General features: G+C 38.3%; 1 protein-coding gene across 4 annotated transcripts in view; it reads left to right on the top strand.

Moving 5' to 3' along the window:
* Nucleotides 1–23,384, top strand: part of OSBPL1A (oxysterol binding protein like 1A) — a 338,964-nt gene that overhangs the window by 9,225 nt on the left and 306,355 nt on the right. For all 4 annotated transcript variants that reach the window (XM_036756461.1, XM_036756436.1, XM_036756451.1 and 1 more), the window contains exon 2: nucleotides 17,632–17,754. In XM_036756461.1, coding sequence (XP_036612356.1) covers nucleotides 17,634–17,754 — 121 coding nt within the window. In that variant the 5' untranslated portion in view covers nucleotides 17,632–17,633. The remainder of the gene's footprint in view (nucleotides 1–17,631; nucleotides 17,755–23,384) is intronic.

Below are 23,384 nucleotides of genomic sequence, written 5' to 3'. Positions count from 1 at the left end.
AGGCTCTTTTTTTGATCATGGCTTTCAGGTAGTCCAGTAATTTTTAAATTATCTCTCCTGGATGTATTCTCCAGGTCAGTGGTTTTTCCAGTGAGATATTTCACATTGTCTTCCATTTTTTCATTCCTTTGGTTCTATTTTATAATATCTTGATTTCTTATCAAGTCACTAGCTTCCACTTGCTCCAGTCTAATTTTTAAGGTAGTATTTTCTTCAGTGGTCTTTTGGACCTCCTTTTCCATTTGGCTAATTCTGCCTTTCAAGGCATTCTTCTCCTCATTGGCTTTCTGGAGCTCTTTTGCTGTTTGAGTTAGTTTATTTTTTAAGGTGTTGTTTTCTTCAGTATTTTTTTCTGCATTTTTTGCATCTCCTTTACCAAGTCATTGACTTGTTTTTCATGGTTTTCTCGCATCCTTCTCATTTCTCTTCCCAGTTTTTTCTCTACTTCTCTAACTTGCTTTTCCAACTCCTTTTTGAGCTCTTCCATAGCCTGAGACCAGTTCATGTTTTTATTGGAGGCTATTGATGTAGGCTCTTTGACTTTGTTGACTTGTTCTGGCTGTATGTTTTGGTCTTCTTTGTCACTAAAGAAAGATTCCAAAGTCTGAGACTGAATCTGAGTGCGTTTTTGCTGCCTGGCCATGTTCCCAGCCAACTTACTTGACCCTTGAGTTTTTCACTGTGGTATGACTGCTTGTAGAGTAAAGAGTACTTTGTTCCAAGCTTGAGGGGATGTGCTGTTGTTTTCAGAGCTATTTCTATACAGTCAGCTCTGCTACACCAGCACTCCTCCTCCCCCAAGAACCACCTGCTTTGATCAGCCACTTAATTCCTCCCACCAGGTGGGCCTGGCGCCAGAAGCAACTGCAGCTATAGTTCTGTAGCTGCATCACCTCCGCTGCCCTCGGGTGGGGGGGGTGGCTTGAACTCCTTTCACTCTGTCCCTGCAGTTTTTTCTGCACTAACCTTCTCTGTTGTCTTTGGTGTTTGTGGGTTGAGAAGTCTGGTAACTGCTACAGCTCACTGATTCAGGACTCTAGTGCCTGTTCTGCCCGGCTCCTGGTCTGGTTGGCCCGTGCAGCCCACACTGTACTCTGCTCCCCTTTTGCTCCCAGCTCTGTGCATGCTAGACCTCACCCAGCGACCATCCAGGCTGTCCTGGGCTGGAGCCCTGCTTCCCTCTGCTATTTTGTGGGTTCTGCAGTTCTAGAATTTGTTTGGAGACATTTTTTATAGGTTTTTGGAGGGGCTTGTCAGGGAGCTCATGCAAGTCCCTGCTTTCCAGCCACCATCTTGGCTCCACCCCTCCCCCCCCAACATCGTTTCTTATATAGTATTCCACTACATTCATGTGTCACAAATTATTTGGGCATTCCCCAATTAATAGGCATCTTTGTATCTAATTTTTTGCTATCACAGAAAGTGTTGCTATAAATATTTTGGAGCATGTAGGGACTTTTTTCTTATTAGTGGCTTCTTTGGAGTAGAAGCCCAGTAATAAAGTCTCTGGTTCAAAGTATATAAACAGTTTAATAGCCATTTTATTTGCATAATGCCAAATTGGTTTCCTCGATGTTGTACTACTTCACAGCTCCACCAGCAACATATTAGTGTGCCTATTTTTTCACAACCCCTGCAGCATTGACTGTTGCCAGTTTTTGTCAGTTTTGCCAATTTTCAGGGTGTGAAATGAAATCTCAACTTTATTTTGATTTACGTTTCTCTTATTAGTGTTTTTGAGCATTTTTTCATGTGGTTGTGAATTCTTTGCAATTCTTTTGAGAATTGTTTACTTATAGTCTTTGTCCATTTATTTGTTGGGAAATGTCTATTATCTACATACCAATAGATAAATATAGATATAAATGTGTATATGTGGTATATGTGTATGCGTATGTTGTTTACCTAGCTTGAACTAGCTAAACCCTGTGTATTATCAGAGAAATTTGCTGATAAATAAAATGTATATAGAATAATTTTACATATATCCATTCTCATATATTTAATATATATACACAGATACATACATACCTACACACATACCTATTTGGGTCTAATGGTAGCCATCTCTAGGGTGGGGGGAATAAAAAAGAAATTTACATAATTTTGTTGTATATTTGAAAGAAATAGCAAGTTGTGCGTAGTAGATACGCATTTTCATCTTTTTTTTGTACTGTGTTATGGAAATGCTTGTTTTATTCCATAAATTAAAAATAAAATAACTTTTTTTTCCCCATCTGAGCATTTCATTTCTTATCCTAGATGCATTAATGTTGTCTGTGTAGAAGCTTTGCAGCTTCAAATAATCCGTATTATCTATTTAATCTTTTATTTATTTAATCTATTTAATCTCTGTCTCTTGTTTGGTTAAAAATACATCTTCTGCCCATAGCTGTGAGAAGTATATGATATCTTTCTCTCATTTTTTTTAATAGTATGATCTTTAATATTAAGGTCACATCCACTTACTGGTTTTGTGTTGGAAAGTGTTGGTCTAAGACTCATTGCTGCCAGGCTGCTTTCTATTTTTCTCAGCAGTTTTTTTTTATCAGATAGGGCGTTTTCTTAGGTAAGTTATGTTTTCCATTTTATCAAACATTGAGTTCTGTTGTTTCTAAATTTCCTTCATCTCTTCTGTTCCATTGATAATATCTCTATTCTTTAACCGTTACCAGATGATTTTGATGACTGATACTTTATCTTGCATTTTGAGGTCTGGAACTGTACTATTCCTCCTTAATCCTTACTTCTCTTCATCATTTCCCTTAATAGCTAGATCTTTTGTTTTACCAAATAATTTGAAAATTATTTTATCAGGCTCACTAAAGTATCCTTTTGGTAATTTGAGGAGCATAGCATTAAAAGTGTAAGTTAAATTTGGCAATACTACCAAAATTTTTACTGAAATGGTCTTACCATAAGCACTTAATATTGTTCCAGCCATTTATGTTCTTTATTTCTTTGAGGATCACTTTGTAGTTGAATGTATCCAAGTGTTTTGTATACCTTTGGGAGGCTGATCTCCAGATATTTTATGCATTTTGTAGATATTTGGAATGAGATTTCCCTTTCTGTTGTTGCCTCTAGTGTTTTGTTATTATTATATAGAAATGCGTTTGATTTTTGAGCATATATTTTATATCTTGCAAATTTGCCGAAGCTATTAATTTTCTCAGTAGTATCTTTGCTGATTCCCTGGAGTTTTCTGAGTGAACTATATATCATCAGCAAAAAATCACCAGGGATAGTTTTATCTCCTCTTTACCTACCACTGTTTCCCTAATTCTTTTCTCTTGTTTTAATGCTATTGCTGGCATTTTTGAAAACTCTTATCAAATAATAGTGGAGAGAGTAGGCATCTTTACTTTGCTCCCATATTTATTGGAAAATGTTCTAGTATATCGCCATTGCATATGATACTTGCTTTTGGTTTTAGATGATGCTTTTTATGATATTAAAAAACGGTCCCTCTAAACCTGTACTTTGCAGAATTTTTAGCTTAAAAGGTATTGTACTTTGTCAAAGGCTTTTTTCTGTATCCGTTGAGTTGCAATTCATCATGTTGTTAAGGTTTTTTTGTCCTGTTGTATTCTTCTGGGAGACCTATGATCCTTAGGTTATCTCTTAAGATAGATATGATAGATAGAAATGTTTTGCTTGTATAGTGAGCACATTTTAAAATTATTTCATTTATTTATTTTTTTGCTTCTCTTCTTTTGGGTTGGCCTTCCTTTCTGTGTATTTGCATTCCCAATCTGTTTTTCCCCCGTTTGGTGAGGCTTGCCATTGCATATTTCAGTTTTTATTTTCTCCTCATTGTTTTTGCTGTGCAGGACACAAATTCTGCTCTCGTAATTGCCATTTCTCTTTTAAGTGTATTGTGATTCCATGTTCTCTTCAAATTACACAGGGTCTTCTGTCTTATTAAGTGTTGGGTCATTTTCCTTCATTTTGCAGTACTTATGTCTGAACTTGTTGACTGCATTATCTGGAGGCTGTATTTCTTTCTATAACTGTTTTTCCTGTAGATTTATCTCTTTATTTTTAAGGTCTTTGAGAGTCCTTCTTCCAAAAATCTTTGGTACTTTCAGTCTTCCCCCCTGCCATTATTTTCTTTTTCATTTATTTACTGAGTCCCTCTCCTCTGATTGTGATTTTTTTAGGGGGTGGACCTCAAAGTGTTTCAACCACTTCCCACACTGGGTAGTTCAGTTTTACTACCATCAGTGTCTACCCCAGATGGATGCTGTGTTCTTTCCCTCGGGCTTGGGATAGTTAGTATTGCACAGTTCCCCTCATGCAGGGTGCCCTGTCCTGGTGACTTATGCCACTCCCTTTATTCCTTAGTTCTCTGGCCTGGTACCAGCAGTTCAGAGCCTGCTTACGCTGGCACCAGCGGTTCAGAGCTTTACAATGCTTAGTGTGCTTCCTGTTGCAGTTCCTGGCAGGCTTTTTCCTCCTGAAGGCTATATGGCCAAGCAGGTTATCAAGGCCCAAGCAAACTTAGGTAGGCTGGAACATTAGGGTCACAATGACGCTGGATAGGGAATGGAATACAGGATACAGAGTTTTGATGTAAGCCTGTGTTGTGTCCTTGAGTCTCCTTGCAGCCTCCCTGCCAGTACCGTGGAAGATAAGGGAGGAGTGCTGAGTGAACTTGGGGCATTGAACCTCAGATCTTGGATTTTGTGGAGGGGGAGAGGGGCTACTTTTTTTTGGATTCTGAGTATTATAGACCATGAGGACAGCTGAAATTGCTTTATCTTTGACACATAATTTTCTGTTTTGAAGAGGTTTAAGTGGTTGTAGGGAGTTGGCAAAAATGTTTAGTTTGCCATCTTATTGCTCACATGACCTGGAAGTCCCTCAACGTAATGTCTTTAAGGTCACACTGGGTTTCTTTGTGTATTGTGGGTGTTGTGAATATACATAAAATAGATGACACAATTCTTTCTCACAAGGAGTTACATTCTAATGGGGAGAAAACAAATATGTGTTAAGTGTTTACAGAATGGATACAAAGAAACATACACGCAGCATTATTAAATATAAGGTAGTTTGAGGGGGCACTAACAGTTGGAGGGATCAGGAAAGGCTTCATGTAGAAGATAGTGCTTGTGGTATATAAATGCATTAAAACTAAGCCAATTTTGTACAGATAAGCAAAGACTAGATTGATAATTTTGTAAGCTTCCTGTATGATACCAGTTTACAGTAAGTATGATATAGGGAGAAGTCAAGAAGCTTCTGGTACATAGTAGGAGCAATATAAACATATTCTTTGTGTTTCTTCAGACTGTGGTCTATTGTATGAAGACAGACCTAGCCTTTTCATGTGGTAGAAACTGCAGGATTTGCCATCCATTTACACAGTCATCATGTTATCATTGATTGTGTTATACAAGGGAGAGTATGGCAGATTTGGGAAAGAGCTTAATTAGGGTGCCTCAATACAACATATACCTAAATAATTTGATTTTAGGATCCACAATTTGCTGGCTCTGTGGCTTTGGAATTCAATTTGACAGGTTATTTTAAAGTTGTTTTTTGAAAAATTTATTTATTTAATTTATTTAATATTTTTAGTTTTCAGCATTGATTTTCACGAGTTTGAATTACAAATTTTCTCCCCATTTCTACGCTTCCCCCCACTCTAAGATGGCATATATTCTGGTTGCCCCATTCCCCAGTCAACCCTCCCTTCTGTTACCCCACTCCCCCTCATCCCCTTTTCCCTTACTTTCTTGTAGGACAAGATAAATTTCTATGCCCCATTGCCTGTATACCTTAATTCCTAGTTGCATGCAAAAACCTTTTTTTTGAACATCTGTTTTTAAAACTTTGAGTTCCAAATTCTATCCCCTTTTCCCTCCCCACCCACCCTCCCTAAGAAGGCAAGCAATTCAATGTAGGCCACATGCGTATCATTATGTGAAACCCTTCTACAATACTCATGTTGTGAAAGACTAACTATATTTTGCTCCTTCCTATTCTGTTCCCCTTTATCCAGTTTTCTCCCTTGACCCTGTCCCTTTTTGAAAGTGTTGTTTTTGATTGCCTCCTTCCCCTATCTGCCCTCCATTCTGTCATTGCCCCTTTTTCATCTCCTTCTTCCTTCTTTCCTGTGGGGCAAGATACCCAATTTACCCAATTGAGTGTGTATGTTATTTCCTCCTCAGGTCAAATCCGATGAGAGCAAGATTCACTCATTCCCCCTCACCTGCCTTCTCTTCTCTTCCTATAGAGCTGCTTTTTCTTGCCACTTTTATGTGAGATAATTTATCCCATTCTATCTCTCCCTTTCTCCCTCTCTCAATATATTCCTCTCTCATCACTTAATTTGATTTTATTTTTTTAGATTTCATCCGTTCATATTCAGCTCACTCTGTGCCCTCTGTCTGTCTCTCTCTCTATGTATATATGTGTATATATATATGTATACATATGTATATTCTCTTTAGCTACCCTAATACTGAGGTCTAATGAATTATACACATCATCTTTCCATGTAGGAATGTAAACAAAACAGTTCAACTTTATGATTTCTCTTTCTTGTTTACTTTTTCACGCTCCTCTTGATTCTTGTGTTTGAAAGTCAAATTTTCTATTCAGCTCTGGTCTTTTCACTGAGAAAGCTTGAAAGTCCTCTATTTTATTGAAAGTCCATATTTTGCCATGGAGCATGATACTCAGTTTTGCTGGGTACGTGATTCTTGGTTTTAATGCTAGCTCCATTGACCTCTGCAATATCATATTCCAAGCCCTTCGATCCATTAATGTAGAAGTTGCTAGATCTTGTATTAGCCTGATTGTGTTTCCACAGTAATACTCAAATTGTTTCTTTCTGGCTGCTTGCAGTATTTTCTCCTTGATCTGGGAGCTCTGGAATTTGGCAACAATATTCCTAGGAGTTTTCTTTTTGGGATCTATTTGAGGAGGCGATCTGTGGATTCTTTCAATTTCTATTTTACCCTCTGATAATTTCTTGAAAGATGGTATCTAGGCCCTTTTTTTTGATCATGGATTTCAGGTAGTCCAATAATTTTTAAATTATCTCTCCTGGATGTATTCTCCAGGTCAGTGGTTTTTCCAGTGAGATATTTCACATTGTCTTCCATTTTTTCATTCCTTTGGTTCTATTTTATAATATCTTGATTTCTTATCAAGTCACTAGCTTCCACTTGCTCCAGTCTAATTTTTAAGGTAGTATTTTCTTCAGTGGTCTTTTGGACCTCCTTTTCCATTTGGCTAATTCTGCCTTTCAAGGCATTCTTCTCCTCATTGGCTTTCTGGAGCTCTTTTGCTGTTTGAGTTAGTTTATTTTTTAAGGTGTTGTTTTCTTCAGTATTTTTTTCTGCATTTTTTGCATCTCCTTTACCAAGTCATTGACTTGTTTTTCATGGTTTTCTCGCATCCTTCTCATTTCTCTTCCCAGTTTTTTCTCTACTTCTCTAACTTGCTTTTCCAACTCCTTTTTGAGCTCTTCCATAGCCTGAGACCAATTCATATTTTTCTTGGAGGCTTTTGATGTAGGCTCTTTGACTTTGTTGACTTCTTCTGGCTATAAGTTTTGGTCTTCCTTGTCACCAAAGAAAGATTCCAAAGTCTGAGTCTGAATCTGACTCCATTTTCGCTGCCTGGCCATATTCCCAGGTAACTTACTTGACCCTTGAGTTTTTCGTGGGGGTATGACTGCTTGTAGAGTAGAGAGTACTTTGTCCTAAGCTTGAGGGGTTGCACTGTTGTTTTCAGAGCAACAGCAAGCTCTGCCACACCAGGGCTACTCCTCCCCCAGGAACTGTCAACCTGGACTGGACTCAGATTTTAAGCAGGCTCTGCACTCCCACTCAGATCAGCCACTTAATTCCTCCCACCAGGTAGTCCTGGGCCTGGAAGCAACTGCAGCTGTAGCTCTGGAAGCAGCCTCAGACCTGCACCATCTCCACTGCCCCTGGGATGGTGGCCCAACTGCAAACTCCTTTCACTCTGTCCCAGCAGCTTTTCCCACTAACCTGCTCTGTTGTGTTTGGTGTTTGTGGGTTGAGAAGTCTGGTAACTGCTACAGCTCACTGATTCAGGGCGCTCAGGCCTGTTCTGCCTGGCTCCAGATCTGGTTGGTCCAGGCACGGCTCACACTGGGCTCTGCTCCTCTCCCAGGTCTGTGCGATAGACCTTACCCAGCGACCATCCAGGCTGTCCTGGGCAGTAGCCCTGCTTCCCTCTGCTATTCCATGGGTTCTGCAGTTCTAGAATTTGTTCAGAGCCATTTTTATAGGTGTTTGGAGGGATCTGAGTAGGGGGCTCACGCAAGTCCCTGCTTTCCAGCTGCCATCTTGGCTCAGCCCCCTGAGACCTAAAGTCGTTCATTGGGAAATGTTGGGTGAGTTGGAATAGGTTGTTGCCTCTTCCGTGCCATGTTGGCTCTGCCCCCTTTTAAACATGACTAATCATGTTCAGCAGTTATATCTATCAGTCTCCTTAGTACCCAAGGATGTAGCTCATCTGGGCCAAGTGACCTGGATTCCTCAAGAGCAACTACATAGTTTTTTATTCTCTTCTTATTTTGGGTATCAGCTCTCTATTACCTGTTTTTGTTCTGTCATTTCCAGTGCAAGCATCATTCTCCTGCGTAGAGAAAATATTAACAAAATAAGAATTAAGTGATTCTGTCTTTTTTTTCCATCGTGAGTTACTGTTCCGTCCACTCGAAGCACAAGGACACTCTTTGATCTCTCACTCAGTCATTTCTGTGATTCTACTGTGCTGTCTTTGGGACAATAAGCGGTTTCTTTGGCCTTAGTGTATCCAGTTCCCTCTTCGTCAGGAAGGAGCTCAAATCTGTATTTGAGCTCCAGGTTTACAGCTGTTTGTTTCCTTCCCTTTCCCCTCCCTGTAGCAATCTTCTAGTTTCCAAATTCTGACTAAGGTCAAGTCTTCCTTTTTCCACCTCAGATCTTTTTTTCCTCTAAAGCCTCAGTTTTGTTTTCTATAATAACCTGAAATGAAGAGAGGCATCCTTTGCATCCCATTACCTTCTTTAGGAGAGAGGTCAGCCCACATGTGTAAGAGTCACTTAGCTGTAGCAGAAATACAAATATTGTGTACTTGATGCTGGTCACTACAGAATTTCTCCGACTTTCCACACTGATTGGGATTTTCAGCCTTTTAAAAAAATTTTATTTGTACATCAACTCTAAGCACCTGTTTCGATCATCTAACCTCATCCAGCTTTTACTTGGAAGTTCTCTGATGTGAGAGAGTCCACTCACTGTTAAGGTAGCCCATTCTACTTTTAGATAGCTCCAATAGTTAGGACATTTTCCTTACATTGTACTGAAATCAGCTTCAGATAATACTATATCTAGTTTTTCTCTCTGAGACCAAGCAGAAATCCCTCTTCTACATGTTAGTCCTTGAAAGACTTGAATGTAGCTATTATTTTTCTCCCAAGTTTTTTCCTCTCAAGGCCAAATATATTTAGTGACTTCAGTCTATTCTCTCATAGCAGGGTCCCTCATCATTGTGGTTATCCTTCTCTGGATATCTTCTTGTATAATGTGATGCCCAGAACTGAGCACAGTTTTACTGAGGTGGTCTGATGAGGGCAGAATCCGTGGCACTAGTGGGACTTTCTTATCAGTGATACTGGTTACTGTGCCTCTTTTAATTCAGTCTGAGAGCACAGATGTTTTTCGACTGTTATGTTGTTATTGAGTCGTTCACAGGTTGCAGTCTACTTCAGAAATTTTTCCCATAAATTGGTGTCTGGCCATGTTATCCCATTTTGTGTTTTTGAAGGTGATTTCTAAAAGTTTAAGACTTTACATTTATCTCTATAAATTTCATCGTATTACATTTGGCTTTTCATTAGGTATTCTTTTCTTATTCATTCCTGTTCCTTCACGTATTCATAGAGATAGCTACCAGTAGACTGTTAATGCTGACAGTCACAAGGAGATGTATTAAGCACCTGAGATGAGCTAGGCACTGTGCTATATGCTTGGGCTACAAAGACAAAAGAATTCTGAAATAACCGCTAACTTTAAGGAGCTGATATTCTTTTGGGGGAAATATGTACAGATATAAGTATATATAGAATAAATAAGTGAATGAATTCCAGATGGGATATTGAGTATTGAATGTGAGAAGCAGAGAGAAGTACAGTTTAGCTGGATAAACGGGGAGTACTGTATAATGTCTAGAAGTACAGGTTGGGCCTAGGTTATGAAGGGCTTTAGATTGGATCCCAAAGGCGAGAGGGAGTGACTAGTTTAAGTAAGATAGTGATCCGGTCAGATTTGCTTAAGAAAAATCACTTTGGCAGCTGTGGAGAGGATAGATTGGAGTGGGGAGAGACTTGAGTCTGGGGAACTGAATAGGAAGCTTTTGAAATAGTGTAAGTGAGAGGTGATGAGGTATTAACTAAGGTGTGGTTGTGTAAAATAGAAAAGGGGTTGGAAGTGAAGGAGGTTGTGGAGGTAGAAATGGCAAGATTTGGTGTGGGTGAGGGAGGGGGAGAGAAAGAGAAAGACAGAGACAGAGACAGAAAATGAAGGACAGCGCTTAAATAATGAACCTAGTAGACTGGTAGGAATGGTAGTGCCCTTGACAGAAATAAGGTAGTTTGTTAGAAGGGTAGATTTTTAGGAAGAAGATAAGGAGTTCTCCTTTGGACATACTGAATTTGCAGTGTCTCTAGGGCATCCGATTTAAAATGTCCTGTAGGCAGTTAGTGATGTCAGGTATGAGTCTGGGACACTGTCATGCAGCACTGAGAAAGAACATCAGATCAATCAACTAAGAGTTCATTGAAATTTTGGAGAGAGCAGTTTCGATTGAAGGACTGCAGAAGCCAGATTTCCAAAGGTCGAGGAGTGAGAGTGAAAGGGGAGTAAAGGCAATAATTATTGACAGCATTTTTTAAGAATTTGAGAAAGAGAGGAGAGAAGGAAGAGAGGGAGTGTGTGTGTCTGTAAGAGAGAAGGAAAAGAGAAAAAGAGCGTGTACGCTGCCAGGAAGTATTTCAGGGGATAGTAGAGTTTAGTGAAGGGGTTTTTTTGAAAAGGAAGGAGACTTAAACATTTGAATCCAGTGAGCCAGTAGATCAGAGACAGAAGGGAGCATAATTGAGGGGGCAATCTTCTGGCAGAGACTGAAGCGAATGAGATCAAGTGCACATATAGAGAGAAATTTTGGCCGTGGCTGGGAGGACCATTTTGTTGGAGTCTTATGGAGAGCATTTAACCCTGTGTTATCTAGCCAGACCTCCCATATTTTTAGGTTATGCAGTTGATATTTTTGAATCCATAGGTAAGAGGTCACATTTATCCTCCTTAAAATTTCATCTTATTAGAGTTGGACCTTAATTCTAATCTGTCAAGCTCTCCCTCTCTCTCTTTGTCCTTTTGTTTTAGATTCTAATTCTGGCATTTAGTCAGTGCATCAACAATTGACAAGCACGCATTAAACATCTGCTGTGTGCCAGACATTGTGCTAGGTACTGGGGATACAAAAACAAAGATTGTTAACAGTTATGCTTCTCAAGGAGCTTGTGATCCATTGTGGGAAACAATAGGTACATATATAAGCATATGGAAGGAAGAAATATAAAAAGAACAAATACATTCAAGGTAGCTAAATATATGTTTGGATTTTTGAGAAAGGGCACATTAGTAGTTGGGAGGATCACAAAAGAAAGTGCTTGTGCTGTGTCTTCTGTGTCTTGAAGAAAATGATTTTTTGAGGTAGAGATGAGGTGGGAGTGCATTCCAGGCATAGCGGACAGTGCAAAGGGACAGAGTCTGGAGAGATGACAAGCTATGTGTGAAGGTGCAAGGAAAGATCAATTTGTTTGGATTTCAGGGTGTGAGATGGGGAGAATTATCTATTGGAACTGGAAAGATATGTTAGGGCCATATTATGAAAGAGTGTAAAAGTTTAAACGGAGGAGTTTAGATTTTATCATAGAGCCAATAGAGGGTCACTCGAGTTTTTGTAGGGGAATGACATAGTCATATTTGTGCTAACGGACAGTCATTTTGTCAACAAAAGGTGAGATGGACTTGAGCGGTGAGAGACTTAAGGCAGGGTGATCATTTAAGAGTTTTAGGTGGGAGATGATGTGGACTTGAACTAAGGTGTGAGAAGAAGAGGGGTGGTAGGAGGCAGGAGTTGCTGTGAAGGTAGATTTGGCAACTGCTTGGAGAAATGGGGTGAGGGAGAGTTGAGAAGTCAAGGCTAATGGTGAGGCTACAAACCTAGGAGATTGAAAAGATGGTGGTGCCTTTGACAGAAAATTTGGAAGAGAGGTGATTTGGGGGAGAAAGATCATGAGTTCTGTTTTAGGCATGTTGAATCTGAGACATCTTTGGGACACCCATTTTGATGTTTGTTAGACAGTTGTGATGATAAAGTATTGAAGCTTAGAGAAACTAGGGCTGGATATATAGATCTCTTTATATAAAATTTATAGAGATAGTAATTAAACCCATGGAAGGTGATGAGGTCAGAGAGTGTATAAAGAGAAGAGGGCCCAGTTAGTTGAGGAATACCCATAATTAGGGGGAGTGATATATATGATTATTTAGCAAAGGCTAGATAATGTGTGAATTAACCCCTCCCTATTCATGTAATGCAGAACTTTTATAAGCATGTTATCTATGCTGACTCATGGATAAATATGTTGAACAGAATTTTGGATTCTTTTGTTTTTTGTAGAAAAATCTGGTGAACAAATGAAAAAGCATTTATTAAGCTCTTATGTGTGTTAACCATTGTACAAAGTGCTGGGGATATAAGTAGAAAAGTAAGGTGGGAGAGAGATTACATATGGGAGGGTTCAGCTGCAAAGCAGTTGGAAGGCCCCTGTGAATGTTCGGATTTTGTAGAAGAGCAAATAGCAATGCTGGGGATTCTGGAGGGCATTGTGGGCAATGTGCCCAATGGACAGGCAGGTCCAAAGCATGATGGACCCTAGAGTGCTGGGGAAAGGCAGATGGTAAAGCTCTCCATTTTACCAGGCATATTGGTAGTTGATGACTCCCTGGGCTCAGAAAGCTGTGTCTGCCCCACAACTGGGCACTAGAAGGGTTCAGGGTGCTACTCTAGGAGCTGTTTTGTTTGTTTTTAAACACTTGTGTCATTGATCTATTTGGTTATAGCATAAGATGTGAAGTAAATTAATGGTTGAAAAAGCATTTTAAGTACTTACTAGTCTGTAAGTGGGGCTTGAAGGGCTCAGAACCCCGTAACAGTTGTATTAGTGGGGAGTGGGCCCACGGGTCAGACTAGAAGAGAGATGTTCTTCTAGGGCCTCTGTGTTAGGGTTGGATGTTGGGAAGTAGGTGTCCATTCAGTTACAGTGAGAGAGGCAAAAGGGAAAAGAGGATTGACAGGAAGGAGTGGGGAGGGGGAAGATCCTGGCAGGATCTGGGTGAGGGCACATCTGCCAGAGGAGAGAGGGAAGAGCAGGAGGGGGAGGGGCAGAGCTCCACTCAGCCTGGCCTGCTCAGACCTGCCTGATTGTTGCTCTTCGGCAGATGATGTCTTTCTTTTTCCTGGCAAGTTACATAATTTGTTCTTTTTTATGCTGTAGTTTAGAGGTTTCATAATCTGCTGGGTAGAGTTGAATTTTTAGGTTTCTCTTTGTTGCAGTTCTGTGGATTTCTTCATCTGAGTCATTTATTTTTGAAAAATGAGACATTATCTTAAATCATTTATTGAAATCTAGTAAGCTTATTTTCTTTTTAAATGTGCTCTGGATGCTTATAATTCTTAGTTACCTTTTCCTGGATCTGTCCTTCAAATTGTAGCTTTGTCTTACATTGTTTCCAAATAGTTTTCCAGTTGAGTTATCTTCTAGCTTGCTTTTCTACTTCAACAGCAGTTTATGACATTCTTTGTTCTCCTGTGTTAATTCTGCTTTTTGTGGCATCTAATGAAAATTTTAGATCCTCTGTGTTACTTATTAATTGCAGTGGCCAAAAATCATTTGAGCAGAACCTTCAGAGTTTGGTATCAAATCCAGCCAGGTTAGATTATTCTGAGACTTTTTGCAGATGGAATCAGTTTCTTTTCATTTGGAAAGAACAGTTGTCCCCAGTAAAATAACATTTTTCTTTTTTTTCTTAATCTGATATATATTTCTTCTGATTTTGTTTGTTTTAAAATACTTACATCATTGGTTATAGCATAAGGTGTGAAGTGAATGAATGGGTGAAAAGCATTTTAAGCACCTACTAGTCAGTAAATGTTTACTAAGCACCTGCTGCCTGCTAGGCATTGTGCAAAATACTGGGGATTTAAAGAAAAGTAAAACACAGCCCCTACCCACAAGAAGCTCACAATCTGATAGGAGAGATAACATGCAAATAACTATTTACAAACAAGCTATAGACTGGATAAATTGGAGATGATCAGCAGAGAGTGGGAAGGCACTGGAATTAAGAGAGATTAGGAGAGGCTTACTTTAGAAAGTGAGATTGTAACTGGGACTTGAAGGAAGCCAGGGAGGCCAGGAGGCAGAGCATTCCAGGGATGGGATCAGCTAACAAAAGTGCCCAGAGTCAGGAGATATTGTCTTGTTTGAGAAATAGAAAAAGGCCAGCATCACTGGTTCACAAAGTATGTGGTAAAATGTAAGGTATAAGAAGACTGAACAGGTTTGGGGACAGTAGGTTATGAAGGCCTTTGTGAATGCTAGACAGTTTTATATTTGATCAAGAGGTGATAGGAAGCCACTGGATTTTATTGGGATGGGAAGTCAGACCTGAACTTAAGGAATGTTACTGATAGCCCAGCGGAGGATGGACTGGAGCAGAGACCCTTGTGGCAGACAGGCCAAAAAATAGATTATTGCAATAGTCGCGATGTCAGGTGATGAGAATTTTTTTCAGGGTGGTAGCAGTATCAGAGAAGAGAAAGGATCATGTTTGAGAGACACTAGACCAAGATACTGATGATAAAAATGCAAAATCAAGACAGTTCTTGCCCTCAATGATTTCTTTCTTTAATGTTTAATAATCTATAGGTTTATCAGGTGCTATCTTTATATCTACATTTTGGTTCGGTTTTTTTGCATGTCATTTCTGTTCCATTAATCCATTTTTCATTTTTTTGTCTACCGTGAGATTGCTGTGATAATTTCTGATTTATTTTAAATGGGTTCGCAAGTCTCTCTCAGTTATTTTTTTCTACCAGTAGTAGATACTCTTGTCCGTTTATTTTCTTCATAAATTTTGTTATTTTATTCATTTATAAAATAACCCATTAGTATTTTTCTTGATTTTGCATTATACCTATACATTGATTTTACAGACTTTTGACACTTTCATTACTTCCTTCCATCCTATGCGTATACAAAGGATATCCTTCCAATTTTTCTTCCTTGGTTTCTTCCAAAATTGTTTGGTTAATAATTTTAAAGAAGTATATAGCTTAGTAAGTTAATACCCACATATTTGTGATTTTTGTCATTATTATAAATGGTATTTAAAAAATTAATTTCTCTTAGCCTATATCGATAGTGCATAAGAATGTGGTTCCTTTTTTTGTGACTCTTTTACCTTGCTGTTTTGCGGAGTTTATCTCAATTTTGTTGTCGAAGCTGCTTCTTTGTATGCAGTGTGGTCATCTGTACAGGTAGAGCTATGTCAGGCTCACTGTAGGAAAGATTGCCCCCATATCACTTGAAAATACTTTAGAGGTCACCTATTTCCCTTAGTTTTACCTAATTTCACAGAGGAGGTGTTGAGGTTAGAGTTCAACTTGTCCAAAGTTTTGCAGTTAGTAAGTGGCAGAGATACGATTCAAATACAGGTCTTTTGAACTTCAAATTCAGCAGTTTCCATGCCCAGTTCTATGCTATTTGGCCTTTTATTGATAAATTCTTTGAAGGATTGTTGGCATACTGTCTTTGAAAAAGAGCCTCTAGTTTGTTATAAAGTGGATTCTGGACCTAAGTATATATATATATATATATATATATATATATATATATATATGTGTGTGTGTGTGTGTGTGTGTGTGTGTGTGTGTGTGTGTGTGTGTATATGCATATGTATTTTTACTTTTTGTAAATTTTGCCTTTTTTTCTTCTGGATATTAAAAAAAATAATTTATTTTCAGTTTTCAACATTCACTTCCATAAGATACTGAGTTCTAAATTTTCTCCCCCTCCCCAAGATGGTGTGCAGTCTGATATAGGCTCTACATACACATTCATGTTAAACGTGTTTTCATATTAGTCATGTTGTAAAGAAGAACCAGAAACAATGGGAGGAACCATGAGAAAGAAGAAACAAAAAAAAAAAACAAAGAGAGCAAATAGTATGTTTCAGTCTACACTCGGACTCCACAGTTCTTTCCCTGGATGTGGATAGCACCCTCCATTATGAGTCCCTTGCAGTTGTCTTAGATCCTTGCATTGCTGAGAAGAGCTAAGTCTATCAGTCATCGCACAGTGTTGCTGTTATTGTGTACAGTGTTCTCCTGGTTCTGCTCATTATACTCAGCATTAGTTCATATAAGTCTTTCACGTTTTTCTGAAGTCCTCCTGTTCATCATTTCTTAGAGCACAATAGTATTCCATTACATTCATTATGCCACAACTTGTTCAGCCATTCTGCAGTTGATGGACATCCCCTCAAATTCCAGTTCTTGGTCACCACAAAAAGAGCTACTATAAATATGTTTGTACATGTGAGTCCTTTTCTCATTTTATGATCTCTTTGATCGACAGACCTAGAAGTGAAGTATTCCTTGGTCAAAGAGTATGCCTGGGTATAGTTCCAAATTGCCCTCCAGAATTGTTCACAACTCCACTAACAGTGCATTAGTGTTCCAATTTTCCCACATCTTTCCAACATTTCTCATTTTCCTGTTTTGTCATGTTAGCCAATCTGATAGGTGTGATGTGGTACCTCAGAGTTGTTTTGATTTGCATTTCTCTAGTTAATAGTGATTTAGAGCATTTTTTCATATGACTATAGATAGCTTTAATTTCTTCATCTGAAAATTGCCTGTTCATATTCAGGATCTTTTTTTAAAGCCAAGTTCCAAAATTTTAATTTTCTTTAACATACTGATTGTCCATCTGAGTTGTTGCTGGGCTTTTCTTAAGTTATTCTTTATGCTGCCTTAGCATGTATTTCTCCTGTAGTTCTTCCCATACTTATTTATGCAGCAGAATTTTAAAATTTTCTCAGAATTTTTCTCTTGTTGCTAATTGCTTTAAACTGAGCTTTGTTTTTCTTCTATTAAAAGATTTTGGTTTGTTTGGAGGTTTTGTAGGGTCTAGTGGGAACTATTTCATTACCTTCTGCTTAATGCCACCATCTTCCTGCAAGCCAAATAACCATATATTTTAACTTCTCAAAAATTTCAAGTTGCTGATATAGAAAATAAAACAAAGCTCAAAGAGACTTGAATCTACTTCTCGACTTTCATTTAATTAGCTGTCTGTTTTCTTATCTACAAAATTAAGATAATTATTTTTCTTTGTAATTTCTTAGATTTAGATAACATATATTCTAACATGTTTAACTCTTTGGGGGAAAAGACATTTTTTAATATTCTTGTAATATCAACATGCATTGTTCTTGTAATGGAAACATTCTTTGTTATTTTATTTAGAAATGAGTACAGAAGCAGAACAACAACTTCTCCATAATGCCAGAAATGGCAACACTGAGGAAGTTAGAAAGCTCTTAGAAACCATGGAGCGAAAGGAAGTGGTTGCCAATATTAATTGCAAAGGTAAGTTTGATTAGATTCTTATTTTCCACGTTAGCCTTCCATTGCTAGCCATTTTTATCTAGACATAATAATATTAATCTCCCTAAAACGATGAATAGTTTGTAGTAACATTAGAATCTGGATTTGCCCCCCCTTGTAAGCTGTAAGGACCCTTTCTGAAATATCTGAACTGTTTCTCTTTCATCTACTCTGTTAAAAATGGACATTTTCTTTTTTAAAAAACATTTTATTTTTTCCACTTGCATGTATAAAAATTTTTAACATTCATTTTTAAAAATTTTGAGTTCCAAATTCTCTCCCTCCTCTCTTCCCTCTCCCATCATTGAGAAGGCAAGTAATCTGTTATAGGTTGTACAAGTGTAGTCGTACAAAACATATTTCCATATTAGTCATGTTGTGAAAGAAAATACAGGCCAAAAAAACTCCAAGAAAAATAACGTTTAAAAAAGTATGCTTTGATCGTATTTGGACTCCCTCAGTTTTTTCTCTGGATGTGGATAGCATTTTTCATCAAGAGTCTTTTGGAATTGTCTTGGATTATTGTATTGCTGAGAAGAGCTAATTCATTCACAGTTGATCATTGTACAGTATTGCTGTTAAATGTGTGTGCTATTCTCCTGGCTCTGTTTACTTCACTTTGTATTAGTTCGTGTAAGTGTTTCTAGGTTTTTCTGAAACATTCTTGCTTGTCATTTCTTTTTTTTAATTAAGATTTTTTATTTTTTAGTTTCCAACACTCAGTTCTGCATGTTTTTGAGTTCCAGATTTTCTTTCCCTCTCTCCCCTCCCCGCTTCCCCCCAAGACAGCATGCAGTCTGATAGAGATTCTATATAAACCTTCCCATTAAACTTAATTACACAGTGGTCAAGTTGTAAAGAAGAATTATGACCAATGAAATGAATCAGAAGAAAGAAGAAACAAAACCAAAATAAAAGAGATAAAAAAGGGGAGCAAATAGTTTGCCTCAGTCTGCATTCAGACTCCACAGTTCTTCCTCTGGATGTAGCCAGCTTTTTCCATCATGAATCCTTTGGAGTTGTCTTTGAGCTTTGTATTGCTGAGGAGAGCCAAGTCTATCAAAGTTAGTTATCACAGAATCAATATATCTGTGGTTGTCTATAATGTTCTCCTGTTTCTGCTTCTCTCACTCAGCATTATATCGTGTAGATCTTTCCGGGTTATTATGAAGTCCGAATCTTCTCCGTTTGTTATAGCACAATAGTATTCCATTACATTCATATACTACAGCTTGTTCAGCCATTCCCCAATTGATGGGTATCCCCTTGATTTCCAGTTCTTTGCCACCACGAAAAGAGCTGCTATAAATATTTTTGTACATACAGGTCCTTTTTCCCATTGTGTGATCTCCTTGGAATACAGCCCTAGACGTGGTATTGCTGGGCCAAAGGGTATGCACATTTTTATAGCCCTTTGGGCATAATTCCAAATTGCTCTCCAGAATGGCTGGATCCGTTCACAACTCCACCAACAATGTAACAATGTTCCAATTTTCCCACATCCTCTCCAGCATTTATCATTGTTCAGTTTTGTCATGTTAGCCAATCTGACAGCAGAGATGTGGTACCTAAGAGTTGTTTTGATTTGCATTTCTCTAATCAATAGTGATTAGGAGCATTTTTTCATATGCCTATAGATATCTTTAATTTCTTTTTCTGAAAACTGCCTGTTCATGTACTTTGGCCATTTTTCAATTTGGGAATGACTTTTATTCCTATAAATTTGGCTCAGTTCCCTGTATATTTTAGAGATGAGGCCTTTGTTAGAGACACTGGTTATAAAGCTTTTCTCCCAGTTTTCTGCTTCCCTCCTAATCTTTGTTGCGTTGGCTTTTTTTTTTACAAAAACTTTTCAATTTACCATAATCACAATTATCCATTTTGCATTTTGTAATGCTCTCTATCTCTTTTTGTGTCATGAATTCTTCCCTTTCCCATAGATCTGATAGGTGAACTGTTCCCTGCTCTCCCAAATTGCTTATAGTATCAGCCTTTATTCCTGTCATGAACCCTTTTTGACTTTATTTTGGTATATGGTATACGATATTGGCCAATGCCCAGTTTCTGCTCTACCATTTTCCAATTTTCCCAGCTGTTTTTGTGAAATAGTGAATTCTTAGCCCAGAAACTAGATTCTTTGGGTTTATCAAAGAGTAGATTGCTGTAATTGTTGACTTCTGCATCTTGTGTACCTAACCTATTCCACTGATCCACCACTCTGTTTCTTAGCCAGTACCAAGTAGTTTTGATGAGTGCTGCTTCATAGTACAGTTTGTTATCTGGTATGGCTAGGCCACCTTCCCTAGCATTTCTTTTCATTAATTCCCTTTATGTTCTGGACTTCTTGTTCTTCCAGATGAATGCTTGGCATTTCTTATGACATAATAATATTCTGATACAATCATATGCAATTTGTTCAGCCATTTCTCAATTGATGGGCATCCCCTCAATTTCCAATTCTTTGCCCCCACTAAAAGAGCTACTGTAAATATTTTTGTACATATAGGTCCTTTTCATTTTCCCCCCTTTATCTCTTCAAGATACAGACATAGTAGTGGTATTGCTGGGTCAAAGGGCATGCATGATTTTATAGCCCTTTGGGCATAGTTCTAAATTGTCATTCAGAATGGTTGGATCAATTCACAAATCCAACAACAGTTCTTTTAGTGTCTCAGTTGTCCTAAATTCCCTTCAACATTTGTCATTTTCCTTTTCTGTCATATTAGCCAATCTGATAGAGTTGAAGTGGTCCCTCGGAGTTGTTTCAATTTGTATTTCTCTAATCAATAGTGATTTAGAAAATTTTTTCATATGACATATAGATAGCTTTGATTTCTTCATTTGAAAACTGCCTGTTCTTATTCTTTGATCATTTATCAGGTGGGGAATTACTTGTATTCTTATACGTTTGGCTCTTTTTATAGATATTTGAGAAATGAGGCCTTTATCAGAGAAACTTGCTATAAAATTTTATTTCAGTTTTGAATACTGTGTATTTCCCTCCATCCTGTTTTTCACCATTTATCCTCTCTCACTCCTTCCACCCCATCCCTCCTCAAAAGTGTTTCGCTTCTGACCACTGCCTCCCTGAATCTGTCTTTCCTTCTGTCAGTCGTTCCACCCCCTGCCTCACTTACTCCCTTCCCCTCCTGCTTCCCTGTAGGATGGGATAGATTTTTATACCCAACTGACTGAGTATGTTATCCTTTCTTTGAGCCAGTTCTGCCGAGAGTAAGGTTCAGGTGTTGTCCACCACTTCCACCCTCCCATCCTCCCTTCCTCTGTAGAAAACCCTTCGTGCCTTTTTTATGCGAGATAATTTGCCCCATTCTACATCTCCCTTCCCCCTTCTCCCAGTGCACTCTTCACACTTGTGCTCTCCATCTATGTATACTCCTTCTGACTGTCCTAGTAATGACAGCGTTCTTAGGAGTTACAGGTCTCATGTTCTCATGCAAGAATGTAAATAGTTTAATTTTATTGACTCCTTTATGAGTTCTCTTTCCCATTTACCTTATTTTGAGTCTGGTTTTTGTCTTGCATTTTAAAATCAGATTTTCTATTAAGCTTTGGTCTTTTCATCAGGAATGCTTGAAAGTCCTCTGGTCTTTTCATCAGGAATGCTTGAAAGTCCTCTGTTTCATTACATATCCATTTTTCCTCTGAAGGATTATACTCAGTTTTTCTAAGTAGGTGAGTCTTGGTTCTAATCATAGCCCCTTTGCTTTCCAGAATATCACATTCTAAGCCCTCTGATATTTAATGTAGAAATTGTTAAGTCTTGTGTTTTCCTGACTGTGGCTCCATGATATTTGAATTGTTTCTTTCTGGTTACTTGCAATATTTTCTTCTTGACCTGGGAACTCTAGAATTTGGCTGTAATATTCCTGGGAGTTTTCATTTTGGGATCTCTTTCGGGAGGTGATTGGTAGATTCTTTCATTTTCTAATTTAACCTCTGGTTGTAGGATATCAGGGCAGTTTTCCTTGATAACCTCTTCAAAGATGATATCTAGACTTTTTTTTTTTTCAAATCATGGCTTTCAGGTAGCCCAATAATTCTTAAATTATCTCTCCTGGATCTATTTTCCAGGTCAGTTGTTTTTCTAGTGAGATATTTAATATTTTCTTCTATTTTTTCCACTCCTTTGATTTCTTTTTTATTGTTTCTTGATGTCTTATGAAGTCATTAACTTCCATGTGTCCTATTCTAATTTTTAAGGAATTATTTTCTTCAGTGAGCTTTTGCACCTTTTTCCATTTGGCCAATTCTGCTTTTTTAAGGTGTTCTTCTTTTCAGTGGACTTTTTTTTTTGCTTCTTTTACCATTTGGCCTGTTCTGTTTTTTAAGGTGTTATATTTTTCAGGATATTTTTACTCCTTTACTAAGCTATTGTTTCTTTTTTTCATGATTTGCTTGCATTACTCTCATTTGTTTTCTAGTTTTTTCCTCTACCTTTCTGATTTTAAAAATACTTTTTGGGCTTTTCCAATTTACAGTTTTCCTTTGATGCTTTGCTTATAGCTATTTTGATATTGTTGTTTCCTGACTTTGTGTCTTGATCTTTCCTATCACCCTAATAGCTTTTTGTGATCAGGTTTTTTTATGTTGTTGTTGCTTGTTCATTTTCCCAGTCTATTTTTTTATTTTTCATTTTATGTTAAAGTTGGGCTCTGCTACTAGAGTATAAGGGGCTTTGTTCCAAGCTTCAGCTTTTTTTGTGCTGCTGTTTTCAGAACTTGTTCTGGGTTCTATAAGTTTTCGGTTCTTCCAAGGTCATATGATCAAAGGAGAGGTGTGGTCAGTATTCTCCTGGCCTGTGCTTCAATCTGTGAACAACCACAAACACTCTTTCCCAAGTTCAAAAGCACTCTTTTCCACCCTGGAATGGTTATTCCCCTATGACATTAGTGAGCTAGTGTGCTTCCTTGTCCTGGGACTGTGGCCTGGGATCTAGTATGGGTAATGCAGCAGAGTCCTGCACCCAGTGCCAGCAAAGGATCCCCTCTAATCTCCTTCTGATCAATTGTCCACCCCCCCCCCCCCTTATAATCTTTGAGCTGAGAGCTCTGGAAGCCACTGCTGCTGATTCAGTTGCCCCCAAGGCCTGCTGCTGCTGGCTTTTTCCAGGACTCAGCCTGTACTGGACTGTACTCCATTCTCACCCCAGTGAGACCTTTCCTGCCCACCTCCTAAGTTGTCTTGGACTAGAAAATTGTTTCACTCTAACCTTTTTCTGGTTCTTACACTCCAGAATTCATTTTGAGGCATTGATTTTAATGTTGTGCGGGGAATTTGGGAGAGCTCAGGCAAATCCCTATCTTTACTCTACCATTGTGACTCCATTTTCCCCTAATACGCATTTTCAAAACTTTTTATATGCTTTGAAAATACATACGTAAGGCTCTTGACGAGAAAGCTTTTTGTTTTCAAGGGCAACAGAATTACTCTGATTGAATATCTGAAAGTGTGTGTGAGCTTTCTGTTGCCTCTATCCTGGCCTTTGTGTCTTGAGGTTTTTGTTAAATCAACTTTTATTCTGCCAGGGAGGAATGGGCCATGCTGTTTTTTGCTTCCTGCTCAGCCTACTACTAAGAACTGAATTGTCATTG

The sequence above is a fragment of the Trichosurus vulpecula genome, chromosome 1, assembly GCF_011100635.1.
Source record: "Trichosurus vulpecula isolate mTriVul1 chromosome 1, mTriVul1.pri, whole genome shotgun sequence".
Classification (NCBI taxonomy): Eukaryota; Metazoa; Chordata; class Mammalia; order Diprotodontia; family Phalangeridae; genus Trichosurus; species Trichosurus vulpecula.
This window is presented reverse-complemented; position numbering and strand designations above follow the sequence as displayed.